The 14,477-nt window shown below is 35.3% G+C and overlaps 1 protein-coding gene across 5 annotated transcripts in view; it reads left to right on the top strand.

The window, feature by feature from the left end:
• Nucleotides 1-14,011, top strand: part of PCGF5 (polycomb group ring finger 5) — a 100,067-nt gene extending 86,056 nt beyond the window's left edge. For 4 of the 5 annotated variants that reach the window (XM_059477442.1, XM_059477443.1, XM_059477445.1 and 1 more), the window contains 3 exons: nucleotides 600-689; nucleotides 2,515-2,574; nucleotides 4,700-14,011. In XM_059477442.1, coding sequence (XP_059333425.1) covers nucleotides 600-689; nucleotides 2,515-2,574; nucleotides 4,700-4,747 — 198 coding nt within the window. In that variant the 3' untranslated portion in view covers nucleotides 4,748-14,011. The remainder of the gene's footprint in view (nucleotides 1-599; nucleotides 690-2,514; nucleotides 2,575-4,699) is intronic. The other variant, XM_059477446.1, reaches the window with a different exon arrangement.
• Nucleotides 14,012-14,477: the final 466 nt, after the last annotated feature.

The raw sequence follows: 14,477 nt of genomic DNA, 5'->3' as shown, positions 1-14,477 counted from the left end.
TGTCAAATATTTGCAGTGGCAGGCAGCAGTAAGATGCTATAATACAGTTTAAAGCAGGCATTTTTCATGCTGAGATCATTGCTTTTCTCTGTATTTTGCTTTCAGTTAAGGAATGTCTGTGTACTTTGAAGCGCATTTTCCTTGTAATTTCTTAGTTATTTTTAAACTAATTTTTTTAAGTTTCTTTACAATCTATTTTTTAAATGAAAATTACTATACTTCTGGTTTATATCTTTGGGTTTGAAAGAGTACTGGCATAGCAAGGTGGCCTTCAAAATACTGCACAAGGCTTTCTCTTCAAATGGATACTGTGTAGTGTAGCTAAATATAGGGAATGTTTGTCTACTGGTGATTTCATACCTCGGTAGCAGACTTCCTTCTGTCCACACTTCAAATAAAAACACAAAAGTGAATACCAGGGTACAAAAAACCATATTGTCAGCATGCTGTCTTCATCCAGCTTTGATATATATGTCTGATGGTATCATTATATAATGATAGGAGTGGAAGGATTAACTCTGGAGATTCACTTAGGAGTTCCTTTAGACATTAAATTTCTGCATCCCTTTGTCTTACTGGTTGTTCTGTTGTATTTTAAGCTGGATGTACTATGCAACGGAGAAATCATGGGGAAGGATCACACTATGGAATTCATCTATATGACAAGATGGAGACTAAGAGGCGAAAACGTAAATGCTGTTACATTTTTGATAAATGATGTTTTGGTGTATTTATTATAGACACTATACATGCTTTCACATCTTAGGCCCAAATATAATCTATGACCCTTCAAAAAACCCCTATTTAAAATGCCTTCTACATGTTTTCTGAATTTCTTATGTAAAACCCTATGGGTGAAACCCTTCAGCACATATATTGTGTAGATTCTGAAAGTTCAGAATAGTGGATGTATAATGTGTGCATGCAAGTTCTCCTCAGAGTTTTAAGTCAAGTAAGTGGAAACCCAAGCCCTTGTTCTTCACTAAATTTGTTTTTGGTGACCTTTTGAGTTATAATAGTTGGGGAATCTGCATCCAACAGTTCTTCAGTAAGAACCTGTTTTGTTCAGTCAATAAACTGAAAGTGACGCTGAAAGGATTACTGGTGAAATCTAATTGTTTTATTAATGTTTCTGTTAATACTGCATCTATTCTTTTTGGATATGCTATATAACAATAACATTCAGATAACAGCCAGATGGGTTTTCCTTGCTGCATGTGTATAAATTAGAATTGCAGTACTTAACTTTTTTAAAAAAGACTTTTTTTTCAGAAATTATATTCAGTTTGGTTTTGTATTGCCTTGTATATTATTTTATTAGAAGTCATATCCCCTTTTCTTCTCTTTCTTTTATGCATTTGTTTGTGTGTGCCTGTTGATTGGTCTTTGTAGCACATGCAAGTTTGTCTGTCATTACTAGTGGAGGCTAAATTGGAGTGCAGCTGAGGTTAAGCATTTACTATACCTTAATGTACTGATCTGGAGAAAATTCCAAACTCCTTCTCTTCTTTTTTTGTTTAAAGTTTCCTAGTGCTTAGAATAATAAGTGCTGGGGCACAGACAGAAAACACGGAGAATTAACACATTGTAAAGTTAACAATTCACGAGTCTCCTAAAGTTTTACCTTAATCTGAAGCTGGAGGGGGAAGGATAGATTTTGATAGGAATTAGGGAGATCATTGTATATAGGCAAGTATTTGATAAATTTGAAAGTAATGTTGCATTGAAATCTGGTGATTGCTGAAACCCCCAAGAGAGCTTTAACTAGAGTTTTTTCCAATACTGCCTTGAAACCAGTGGATGTCTGTTTGGTTTGCCATGTTGTATTTTTGTTAGCATTGGCTGTCCTATTAGGAAGTGTTGAGGCAACAATTTCAGTGATAATGGAATTTTTTCATGGCATTTCATCCTGCAGCCCTTGCCTACTACATGAAATTAGAGGCAACGGTAACTATAATCTTGCTAAAAAAAATTTGCACTAAAAATTTTCAAAAATCTCAGAACTATAGTTTTTAACATTTAGTGAATGCAAGAGTTCACAACTCCTGCTTAAGTTTGTAAGCGTATTTATATACATACAGCATAGCCAGGTATGTGTTCATCTTCTCTTTCACGTAGCTTTAAATCACTCCCCTGAAGTCAAGGATGATTAACACCTCTAAAAAATTTAATTTTGCTCGTAATAAATCCAGTAATATCTAGGCTTCTATGATTTTGTTCTCCTCAATGAAGTTGCAATGGTAATTAATTAACAATATCCTTCTGAATGAAGATCGAGTGAATCCATTGTCTTCATCTCTGAGCTTTTACTGCATAGCTGTGGACCTTACATGAGATAGACAAGAAAAGGGAAAAATATCCATTTATTCATTAAACAATTCCTTCCTGTTTTAAAATGAGTAAATTGATTGTAACCTTTACATTTAAACTTTTTTTAAAAAATCAATAAATGGTAAATGTGTATGTCCAGCTGTGGATGCCTCTTATCTGATCAGAAAATCATCTCCTCCGCAGTTTCGGTGTCAGAACTGCTCATCTTCGCAAGTCTGCTCACAGGATGGCACTTTCTATCAGGTAAGAGGCACTCACAACTGTGCATACTGCAGTCACTAAGGTCCTGTCAGCACTCCATTGTAGTTCAGCTTGTGGAGCTTTTATAATTCCTCACTATAAAGTGCTAAAACTCTGTGAGCAAGGTCTGAGCATTTTTATTCCTGCAGCACAAACTTTATTCAAAGGATTTAGGAATTTGTCTTCTGTGCCATAGGCCAGTTTTTGTTTGTGTTTTTTTTTTGAAAGATACTGTTCTATAGGTTGATATGCCTATCAGCCTCAAACAATTATCTACTCTTGCTATCTCATTACTCTAACTAAGCAGTATTGGGCAGTCACTGGCAAGGGATCAAAACTTAAGAGTGTGAATTAAGAGACTACACTGGTTTCATCTCTTTGTGGGAATTCATATGTCCTTTTTGATGCAGTAAAAAAATGTTAGATTTCTCTAAACTCCTTTAAACTCCTTTTCATATTTTTAAAATTAGAAACTGAATAATCTCTAGAAGCAAAACCTCCAGAACCTGCAAACTGAAGCTGATTTCTAAATTTCAGTGACCAATCTGCTTCCTTGAAACAGTATTTCATTTTCCTCATTGAGAATTTTGATTTTAACTTATTTCTAAAAGTTACTTTGCAACTTTGGAATACTATTTTTGTCTTGAGGAAAAATTAGAGCTAGTGATAGAGGGTCACTCCTCACTAGTGGTGGAAGTGAACTACTACACTCATGCCTCCTTCAATAATTAGAATTGTCCCAGCATAGTGCATTTGATTTGTACAGTTTTGTGATTTTGTTTGCTAAAACACTGAGCCTCACTGGTTTACTTGGCAATTTCAGTGTGGTGATTGCTCTGTCTCTGCCTGTGTTCACTTCCAATTAGATCTGCACATGTTTAGAGACAATTTATATACTCAAAGTCAAAATGTGAAACAGTATTTAAATGAAATGGTATTCATGTCCTGTGCAAAGAAAAAATTAATCAGAGACCAAGTAATTTGTGATACCACAGATACATTTTTGTTAATTGCACATGCAGACTACATGTCTTCTCTCCTAAATACTCCTGGTACTGTTAATACCTCTGGGTTTACCTTGTGATTTCTCTGAACTCCAGTTTGTAAATCTCCTGCAAGTGTTATCACATTTAGTTCTGGTGATATTTTACTATCATGGCATGGAAAATTCATTAACCCTGTAGGTCTCTGGGGTATATCTTTGTTTCTTCATCTCTGTTGCATTTGAAGAATGAAGCAAAATGTTTCTGGTTTTAATGATAGCTTCTGTAATAATTCTTTGTATTTCCAAATTTGAATTTAGAAAAACTTATATTAGCTTTGCCTCTGTTGTATGGTGGGGAGGTATTTAAGGCCATACAGCTGCTGAGACAATGAGATTTGCCAGGGTTTTATGCTATAGAAAATACCCAGTATGCTAATGAAGAAGAAGACTTGAGACAAATGAAATGCTGACAGACGGAAAAATAAGAGGTTTGAGCAACAAGTGCCCAGATATTCTACAGCCCTTTTGGGAAACCCATCCATTCTTCCCTGCCATTCCACAAGTTCTGTCCAATTTAGGGACCCAAGAGGTTGATTTGCTTTTTTTTTGTTTGCTTTGTTGGTGTTTTTTTTTTTTTTTCAGTAGGAATCAATAAAAACTTATCACTAGATCTGAGGTTAAGGAGTTTGGATCTGGGGAGAAGGTCATCTCTCAGAAAAACAGCTGACAGCAATTTGACCTTTTTTTATAGTCTAGCTATGGAACCTCTGTATATATAAATTTCCAAGTACATCACCTGTAAATATACTTTGGTTTAGAAAGTATAAAATGTCAAGATTGCTTTTTATCAAACACAGCAACACAGAAAACAGACTTGTTTGAGCACTCCCAAGTATAAATATAATAAAACATAAATATTGAAATATATAAAAGCAGATACAGAAACTGTGTATCAGTGACAAATAGCTAATAGATTTGAAGTACAGGGATGAATTTAACATTGTCATATACATCTGTCTTAGAGATAAGATTTGGCTATTCTTAAGGTAGTCTTTAATTGCATTTTCTTTGTATTGTTTATGAATCATGTCTTCATGCTTTCTTGTCTGTTTTTGTTGTTGTTTTTCCCTTGCTTGTTTTCAGTCTTACCCTATGGTACTTCAGTATCGACCTAGAATTGACTTCGGTTAGACCAAAGGGCCAGATCCCACTGAGATGAATCCTGCACTATTTGTTTACCCATCGACAGATTGCACAATGAATGGATGTGCCTGGATTGGGGGGACACAGCCAGAATTTCAGCATGCAAATAAGGACATTGTCTTTCTTAAAATTGTCAGTTGCATCTCTGTTGTTTCTATTAGAGCAAGCCAAGTGCCATTCTGCTACTGAAATGTGCATAAGATATTTGTGTATCTTAAGAGTGTGCTGCAAATCATAGCCAAAATCATGAAGTGTACAGTCAAGACTCAAAACCTATGGAATATTTTTGCTTGCGTGTTAGAAAACTTTTCTGGTCCTACTATTGATTACACTAGCAAAATGGCAGAGTGCTCATTCATGTGGTGTTGCAGTTTCACACACTTGCTACTTTACTGAATATTGTTGTTTCAATCATAGAGTACTGTAAAAATAACTAAGGATTATACCTTGACAATATTTTGTACAGAAAATATATTTAGAAAAGTGGTGATTAGGCCACTACCTTTTCCTTGATAAGGTTCTCATGGGTCCAGGTATAGCTCACTCATGAGTGTGCAACAGTCCTTTTGCAGTGAATGAAGATTAATTACACTGAACAAGAGGTGTAGAACATGGTAATTCAAAATACTAATTTTAAATCTTAAAATTGCTAATATTGCTTGAAAGCATTGTAGCCTTTGTGATTGCACTTTCCATGGTTTCCCTGAAGTTTGGAATTTGGGATACTAGCTATTTTTGGGAAAATGGCTTCTGGTCAGATTACATTTCTTCTAATAAAACCTCCATAAAATGAAGGTAAAATAATACAAATGTCTATGGAACAACTAAATTCCTCTACAAAATTATGGCCAAGGCAAAATTTTTCATAATTACTACTTTTCATAATAAATATTTTCTTTTAAGATTGAATAGAGGTCTATAATATACTAAGACAAAAAATATATAGCTTTAATGACATTACTGTATCTCTTGTGACTATCTGGAGTTTAGAATTCATTACAGAAATTTTCATTAGTTAAGTCACATCATAAAACTATTTCCATAAAATTAGAGGTAATGCAATACTGAAGATTAGCAGTCTGACCAAAATAATTCTTCAGGTCATCTTTTTTTCCTAAGACCTGGTTGTGCTGGATAAAAAGTGATTGTTGCCTTAGGTATTACAAGCATATTGGTTCTAGTATGGGATGTTCCTTGGGGTTTTTGGTAATGTTGCAGGGAGCGTAGCAATGTTTATGTTTTCTGTCTTCTGTTGTCTTTGCTTAAAAGTCAGTTGAGTTTTTCTGATCAGGTTCTCTGGAGATACTTATAGTTCAGTCATGTTATGTAATTTCTACTTAGTACATGCCTGCTAGTGTTGTAGATAGCTATTTACTTTCCTTATGCCTTTTGCATACAGCAAAAAGGAACCAAATCAATTTTTCACAAGCTACTGTAGAGTGAACTGATCATTCTTAGATAGACAAAGTGAAAAATCTTTCTTGGGATCAAATACAAAAGATAGATGTAAGGCTTTGTAAGTTTATGTTCATGTACAGTAGTATGTTCTGTAGGAGAAATAAGCAGGTTGTGGATTAGGTCTGTCCCCTTTCATGTTGTTAAGTATTCTAACATTGGTGACTTGAGGAATCCCATGAAGTTGGGTTGAATCCTACCACTGCACTCCAAAGCCCATATGACATGCAGAAATCAAGATGCTGTCAATAGCAGTCTGCTAAGGAACCCTGCCATTACAGGTCAAGGTTGCACATATTGTGGAATGCCAGTGGAACTGGGGAAGGAAGATGTTTAGGAAGAAGCTGCTGCCCCTTTCTGCAGTGTGCTGGCCAGCACAGGCCCTGCTTTGCCCAGAAACAGGCAGGGGGGACGTGCTGGCTGCAGGGAGCAGACATCCTGCTGCCCACCCAGCCTGTGAAGCACTACCTGACAGAAAGAAGATGCTCCTTGTAGGGAGGGCCCTTCTCTGCAGAGTCTCTAGGGAAAAATGGATTCTTCTTGTATAAAGAAGTCCACCTCATGGAGCAGCTTGGAAGAGCAGAGCATGCTTTCTGATTGAAAATCATTCTCTTTAATATATACAGTTGTTTTGTACAGTAGAAATAGGATATGATTTGTAAATATTTACATGCACATACCAATTACACCTTACAATTTTTATATATTTCATGTGTTTTTGTACCAGAATTTTCACTGTAAATTTGCTTGACATAAAACACCTGTTTCAGTTTCCCAAAACTAACGCTAGGATGCTTAAGCATAATTTCTGCTTGGTTCGCAGCACAATTTTTTTCTCAACAATTGTGTTTGCTGTTTTGAAAAAATTTGAACAGACTTGTTGTAAAAAGACGGGAACATACAAGTTTTAATCCATCCACCTAACCAGGACCCTTGGAATTAGCACTATTTTACCTTGGCGGTGGAATGGCAAGTAATAGAAGCTTTTTTGACTGTTTGATAACTTCCTATATTCATAATTCAGAGAATCATGAATTTTCTCAATCAGAGATGGATGTTGGTTTTGATTCCTGGTATTTTCTTGATGCAAGTTAAAGCTAGATTACAGAAAGCAAATCTTCATTTTGAGCATGGAAAATACTGACAGATCTGAACCGACGTTCCCAGCTGCGAATGGCGGCATTAAATGCATGAACTAACCGCCTACACTTTCTGCATTTCTGATTTGATGGCGTGGTGCCTGAGTGCTGCTATAGTTTAATCATTTTTTTAAAAGTAAAGTGCCAGTGAAATACATATCTTAAGTGGGCAGCTTGTTCAACACAGGCACTGCCTTCTTTACAGGAAATTTTCACTCATATAGTACATATGTGCCATGCCTACACAGATACACAGATTTATTTATTTGTGCCAATTAAGAGTATCTGAGCACTATAGGAATATGAGAATGCATGTGCAGATTCCTGTGTGCCAAAGATGGGGTAAATTGAAATGAGTACCTAGGCATTCCCTTCAGACTGCACCATATGCCATGCTAGAACTGATGCCTGGATAAAGTCACACATTCTGAGCATTTCCATGACAAGGTGTCACCACTGCATCCTTGTAAAACATAGGAATATAAAATAAGTGTTGCTGCCACTGTGTTTCTATGACTTTTCCATATTAGCAGTATCTAACTGCAGAGGGACCTAAAAAATTCTGCACTACTACCTAACCTTGCTGTCCCTTATGTAGCACATTTGGTGCTGCGTGGATTTTTTTCCCCTAGAAGTGAAAAGCTCATTAATGAAAATCATAAACAACTTTTTTTTTGAGCATAGCTGGTTGCTGCATTTATCAAGTAACAAGCCATCAGCTAGAATTTAGAAACAAGATCTGTAATATCTCAAACAATATGGAATTAGATGATTAATCAGTAAATATATCTTCCAAGATGCATTACTACATTCCTGGTAGCTAAGGACCTAGTCCTGTGAAGGAATTTTTTCATGAAATACCAGATAAGATTGCTGCAATAACTGAAGTGACTCATCTCTATAGTTGGTATTGTTCACATGAAAGCTTTGGGGATTTGGGTCCTAGGAGTGTGCAGTGCAAGAAGTATATTGTGCATACTCAGCCAGCTTGCAGTTATGCAAAAAAAAGTTACACAAGTATTATCTTGACTTTACTGAAAATGTTACACAAAGTGAAGTGCCTGATTATTAATACAGAATACCTTTTAAGCCCATTATTTTCATTTGACAGGGTAATATTTGCTTCTGAATTTTATCTATGGTCTTAATATTTTCAGCAAGAATATATCATAAGCATACTGTATTGAGAAGCTTTCATGGGAAAAGAGGATAAAAAGAAATGTGTTCTTTTAGATAGTTTAAATTAAAACCAGCCTTTCTCAGTAGAAATTATATTAAAATAAGTACTTTTATGTTGAAAATATTCCGTTTTCTGCATGAGGATCCCTTTAATTCTGGATCTTCGTCTTTTTGTCTCCATAGGTTCCAACAACTTGACTTTTCTGCTCTTATCACAAACAGTTCTAGTGTGTCTGCAGGAGAAAAGAGACTGATCCTATCCCATTCCATTTAGATATAAGCTAGGCTCTTACTGCAGACAAAATAATGGTCCAGAGTTCCATCTCATCTCTCCCATGAATAACTGGTGTACATGACTTAGTGAGAGAAGTAAACAATTTTTCTTCCCTGCTGTTTAAAAAAAAAAAATAGGCCATGGCTTAGTCCTTTAATTGAACTAATCACTGAGTTGAATTGTTTGTTGGTTTTTTACTTTTTCATATAACTGCAGACAAGAGATATTTATTCACTGACCAGAAAAAAGTTATTCTTGATTCACTGATCAAACTCATTTTTGTTCTGGAAAAGTGCAAAGGCAATTAAGGCTTACATCTTTATCCAAGAGTTTGGTCCAGTTACTTCTCTTAATCTGGCAGATTGAAAGCATCTCTTAGCTTCCTCTAAAAATGCATATATCATGCTGCATATTCCTTTCTCATTTTACTTTAGGCTCTGTTGACTTCTTATTTTTCTCAGTTAAAATGTCTAAACAGGCTCTCTCTCTCCAGTAATTAATTCTACGTTCTTAGACATCTTTTGACCATTCCCATACTGCATCCCATTTCCTACCCAAAAGTCAAAACATTAAGGACTTATAAAGGTGAAATTGCGCATGAGGTGTCAGTCAGGTTGCATTTATCAGACAGTTCTCATGGATTTCAGAGTTTTCACAGCTCTGCATTTTCAATCCTTCACAGTCAATTTGAGCAAGGTTATGCTTCTATACAGGTTTCAGCTAAAAACACTTCTTTGAGGAGGGATTGTAGCCTACTGGAGTGTGTTCCAGGATGAGTTCCAAAACATGAGGGGATTGATTCACCTGAAGGAAATGTGAAAACTTCCAACTGCACATTTACCTCTAATTTTGTCACATAGGGGTTGTCTGACCTTCAGACCTGAGCTGAAACATCCCTTGCAGGAATGTCCTTCAAAAGATGATCCTGCAATATTTAATTTTTTTTTTCATAAGGAGATGTACCTATTGATCTTTTCTACCTTCTGTCTGCACTGTCTGTAGGTCAGATTAAAACCTTAGGTTGCAGAATAGGAAATTATTTAATTAATTAATTCCCAAAAGATCCTTCTGTCCAAGGTATGTGCCATAAATCTTTTGCATTTGGGTAGCTTTTTTTTAACTTAGGTCTCTGTGGTCCTGGAGTGGGGCAGTGAAGCAGAGGAGCTCTGTACATGGGTAGAAATGTCCAGGCTATCTTTTGTATTTGCAGAAGGAGACAAAGTTTGGTAAGATCAGGATGGAGGAGAAATTCTGGAATGAGAGATGTCTGTAGAGCAGTAGATTTTGCTGTTACATTCATTTTAACCAAAGATAGGCATTGGTTTGACTTTGCTTGCTTTTCTGAACCATTAGGTCTTCTTCTTTGAAGTAACTTCTACATGTATTTTTAGGACATGCTTCTAACACGGCTGACAGTTGACAGGATGAGGTGAACAGAACTAGCTACTGTGCATTTTCCTTTTTCCTTATGACAGTGTAAAGCAAAGAGTTGAGAGAAGGTTACTCTACAACATACAAAATAGCTGCACAGTAAAATGGTTTTATTGCTAGTTAACATACTGAGGGTTTTATTACAAATGAAGTTTTAATGAAGATGGTTATTGTCAAAGTGCAAGGCACATATTTTATAGTGGTATTCTACTCTTAAAATTCAGTTTTGTATTATATTGAGTATGGTAGATATTGTTCTTGTTGTCTCCTGAATTTTGTTGTGGTAAAATGAAACATGCTTCATTTTTACTGAAAAAATATCACACACTTATTGATTTAAAATTAGTCTTTGTTGTTAGATACTTAGTTTGTTCTTAAAAACTAGGGTTTTTTAAAAATAAACTATTTTTATGGATAATCTGATTGCCTGATAGTTTTAAGGGACCTATTTAATACCAAAGGTAATGCCACCCAGAAATGAACTTGGAATATGACATTGACACTTTGCTGGAGTGCCTAAATGGTCAAGAGGTACCTGGAGTCAGTCAAGCAGAGCTGAACCAGTGGTAATTGTCTGTGTCACCAAGCTGAAGGGTTAGGCACACCTAGCAGTTTCCAAAACAAATTAAAAATGAAAGAAACAACAGGAATACCATTGAGGTTTAGTCAACAGACATGGAGTAGCTCTGAGTCCCAGCTCATGCTCCTGAGAAAAAGCACAATGGCTTGCATTTACTGATGTGTCTGCTATACCTGGCCTGTGAACTAACAAAAAACTCAGTGTGCTGTCAATCCTGTAAACCTTCCAAAGCACAAAATAGTCACCAAGCTACTTTTGGGGTTTCTAGTTGTAGTTCAGTGATATTTTGGAGGGTGGAAAGGACTGATTTGGAGGATAATGAGAAGATATTAAGTATGTTTTACAGATTTTTATAGCTATTTTTTTAGCAAATGGCATTGCTGTCCTTGATGTGAGACCATTGATTAGTAAGAAGTGATTATTTTACTTGTGAAGTATAAAACAGAGAGAATAAAAAAATCCAAATTATCTTTATTTCCCTTTCCAGGATAGTGGCTAACTAAACTGGAAAGCAATAGGTCAATATAATTATTTAGCTGGCTGAAAGATTTCATTCTAATACTTACTGATCATATTTTTTTCTCAAATAGAAGCTTCTTAGCACAAACATGAAGCAATGCATCATTTTTTCCCTTATTGCAGACTTAACTATCGAAAGGAAAATATTTTGCATTTTTTTAAATTAATGCAAAGCCTGAATTGTTGGATGTTCCAGGCTACTGAATAGATGATATAGAGTTACTCTCAATGGATTTTTTGGGGGTGGGGGCCTAAGTGTCCTTATATAAGCTGTGATCCAAGTAAAAAGAAAGGAGCCTATGGTGAGCAGTAATAATGTTCTAATGCTTCCTTGCATTTGATCAGTAGTTACCAGTTTTTAATAAAGCAGCCCTCATAGTACTTAGGAGCTCATAGAACATATTGTGATCTTACGTTGCTAATTTGTTTTAAAATATTAAATGTTTTAAGCTTTTTGTCAAAAGTGATAACATCCTATTACAAATAAACCTTTTTGTGGTTGTAAAATTTAGCTTATAAATCATTCAAATTGAAGTGAAAAAAACACAGGTCATTGTTAATGACAGTCTATCCTACTCTTACGAATATATGTATTTTTGTAAAGGAAAAGCACTTGTAGATATTTAATCAGTCCAATATCTATCTATGTTAATGTTTTGGAAAAAAAAAGAAGAAAACAAAATGCTGCTTAGAGAATCACTTTTTTTTTTTTTTTGTGCTCAAATGCAATTTCTTTTGATTTATGGAATGTTTATTCTGTGTGAAGCTGTATAGTTAGTACAGCTGGGCTAAATGCATTTCTCACATTAATCAGTTGTATCTGACTATGATAATACATTGTGTCCAACCAGAAAGCAATTGCAAAACACAGGCTTGTGGTGCTGTTTTTCATCTTTGATATTAGCTGCATCCTGCCTTATAACTTTTCTACTTCATAATAAGTATAAAAAATGCTAATCATTTTTTGTGCTGCATGTGTTTCAATGGACATTTCAGGGTATATCTGGCTGTTTAGCTGAATCTTACTATGTTACTAACATTTTTTATAAGATGACAGAATTTTACATACAGTGTTTAATGAAGAGCCCCCTCGATGAAAAAGTGTGCAAGATTAGTCAAGTTTAATACTCACCTTCCTTCAAAGGAAACTGCTGCTGGGTACATGCATGGAATGTGAGGGCATCACTAAAGATTCTGAGAATTTGGGCTAATACTATTTTTTAAAATTCAGAATAATTGACTTCTGATAATATTTTGCAGCTATTTGAAACCTCACTTTCAACTGTGTTTTGATTCATCATAATGCATTAACACAGTTTCAGGGAAGAAAAAATACGTAAAGAATTCTATTATAGTATTGTAAAGAGTGACAACCATATTTGTTTGTGTACATATTAGTGTACAATCCAAAATCTCTTTACTTATTTCAGTGGGATTCTACAGAGATATACTTCATGGGCCTGATGCTCAGTTAAGTTCTCCAGCTTGACCTCAGTGGAGTGACTTTCTATAATTATCCTTGTAGCTGAGACTTGAAATGAGCCAGGCTTCCCACTTCCTCACTTAATTTCCTTTCATGGGTGACTAATATTGCTTAAATTTACTCTTATTATATTAACCTTCTCATGAGTAAGTTTTGCCATAATGTGTACATTAGCAGTAGAATTCATTGGTAGGAACTCAACTGAGTAAATACTTGTGTCTTTAACAAACTGGGGGAGAATTTGACTCAGATTATAAACATTTGGAATGCCATTCTCTCATTTACGTTCATGCTTTGCAAAGATCTGCAGTTGATCAGGATTTGATGTGTTTTATTACATGAACGTTGCCCATTTTTATAATTTTTGTTAAGAGCTGATTTCTGTAGTAATTCATTAGGGTGAACATCTCAGGGTCCACAAAGTAGCAGTTTAAAATCCATGTGATCTGAGTGCAATACCAGTGCTGCATGCTTGTATCTTTTGAAGAACCAAATATGTTGTGTTTTGAAGTACTTTTAAAAAGCACTGTAAATTTCACCCAGTTCTACCAAAGGAATGTGAGGAGTTTTTTAATCTGGAATCTGAGTGTGGCCCTAGAAAAAGTGAGACACTTATAACTGAGTCAGCCCTAGTGATCAATTTTCCATTTAGGGACAGGAAGTGCTGTACTTGGGGTTTTTTGGCAAAACCTCGTGGTCGTGCCTCTTGATGTAGAGTGAAGCCTGTTCAAATCTGCATCCACATTTGTAAGCAAGATTTATTTTGAAACAACAGCTCATGCAAAGCCTGTGAGTGGGCCTCTAGGACTTGTGTATAAATGTATCAGATATGTAATGATGTTTCTAACAGTGAACTACCTGTATGGCTCAGTACTGGTGATGCTAAATTGGTGTTCCATGCTAATGACAAGAGGGTTTACAGCACCTTTATAATGGATGATAGCAAACAACAATTTGGCCTGACCTGTATGCTGCAAGATGCCTCTAGCCCAGTTGGATTAATTTTATGAAAAATCTAGATGAGCAAGAAGTATAACTAATCTGCTTACTAGCACTGAATTGCTCCTTTCTCAAAGCAATAAATATATTCATGTTGTAACATCTGTTGTGCAGCCTACAATACGAGTTGTTTTGTTGCATTGTTTCTATATAATTTATTTTGTGCAATAAAAAAATCTCTGGTTTTATCTGACTTCTTTGTCATTTGTAATAATATTTGAATTAAAACATTTGCTAGCTTTATATCTTAATCATGCAAGCATACTGTCAACTCACAGAAGTGTGAGTAGAAAACAGAATGCAGTAATATTATTCATTATAGAAAAAACAGAAGCTTTTTCATGGCCTGATTTTATTCTAGTTAATGTCATAGAGGGCTACTGTTCATTTTCACAGGTGCAGAGTTCTGCCTAACATTAAAGTTGTCTGGAATTGGGACCCCATTTGTAAAATATAACCAGGTAAGTTACAGTGTGACTGTGTGCTTGAGGCTTTTTTAAAAAAAGAAAAGAAAAAAAGAAAGAGCAATCCCATAGAGATTCTGCAACTTTTTTTAAACCTAATTTCAGTGCTTTTTGTTCTCTCTCTTTTTGATGTTTTTCTGAGTTAATATGGTTTCAGTAGTATTTATTATTCTGTGCACTTAGCTTTATTATGTC

This window comes from Ammospiza nelsoni, chromosome 8, assembly GCF_027579445.1.
Source record: "Ammospiza nelsoni isolate bAmmNel1 chromosome 8, bAmmNel1.pri, whole genome shotgun sequence".
Taxonomy (NCBI): Eukaryota; Metazoa; Chordata; class Aves; order Passeriformes; family Passerellidae; genus Ammospiza; species Ammospiza nelsoni.
This window is presented reverse-complemented; position numbering and strand designations above follow the sequence as displayed.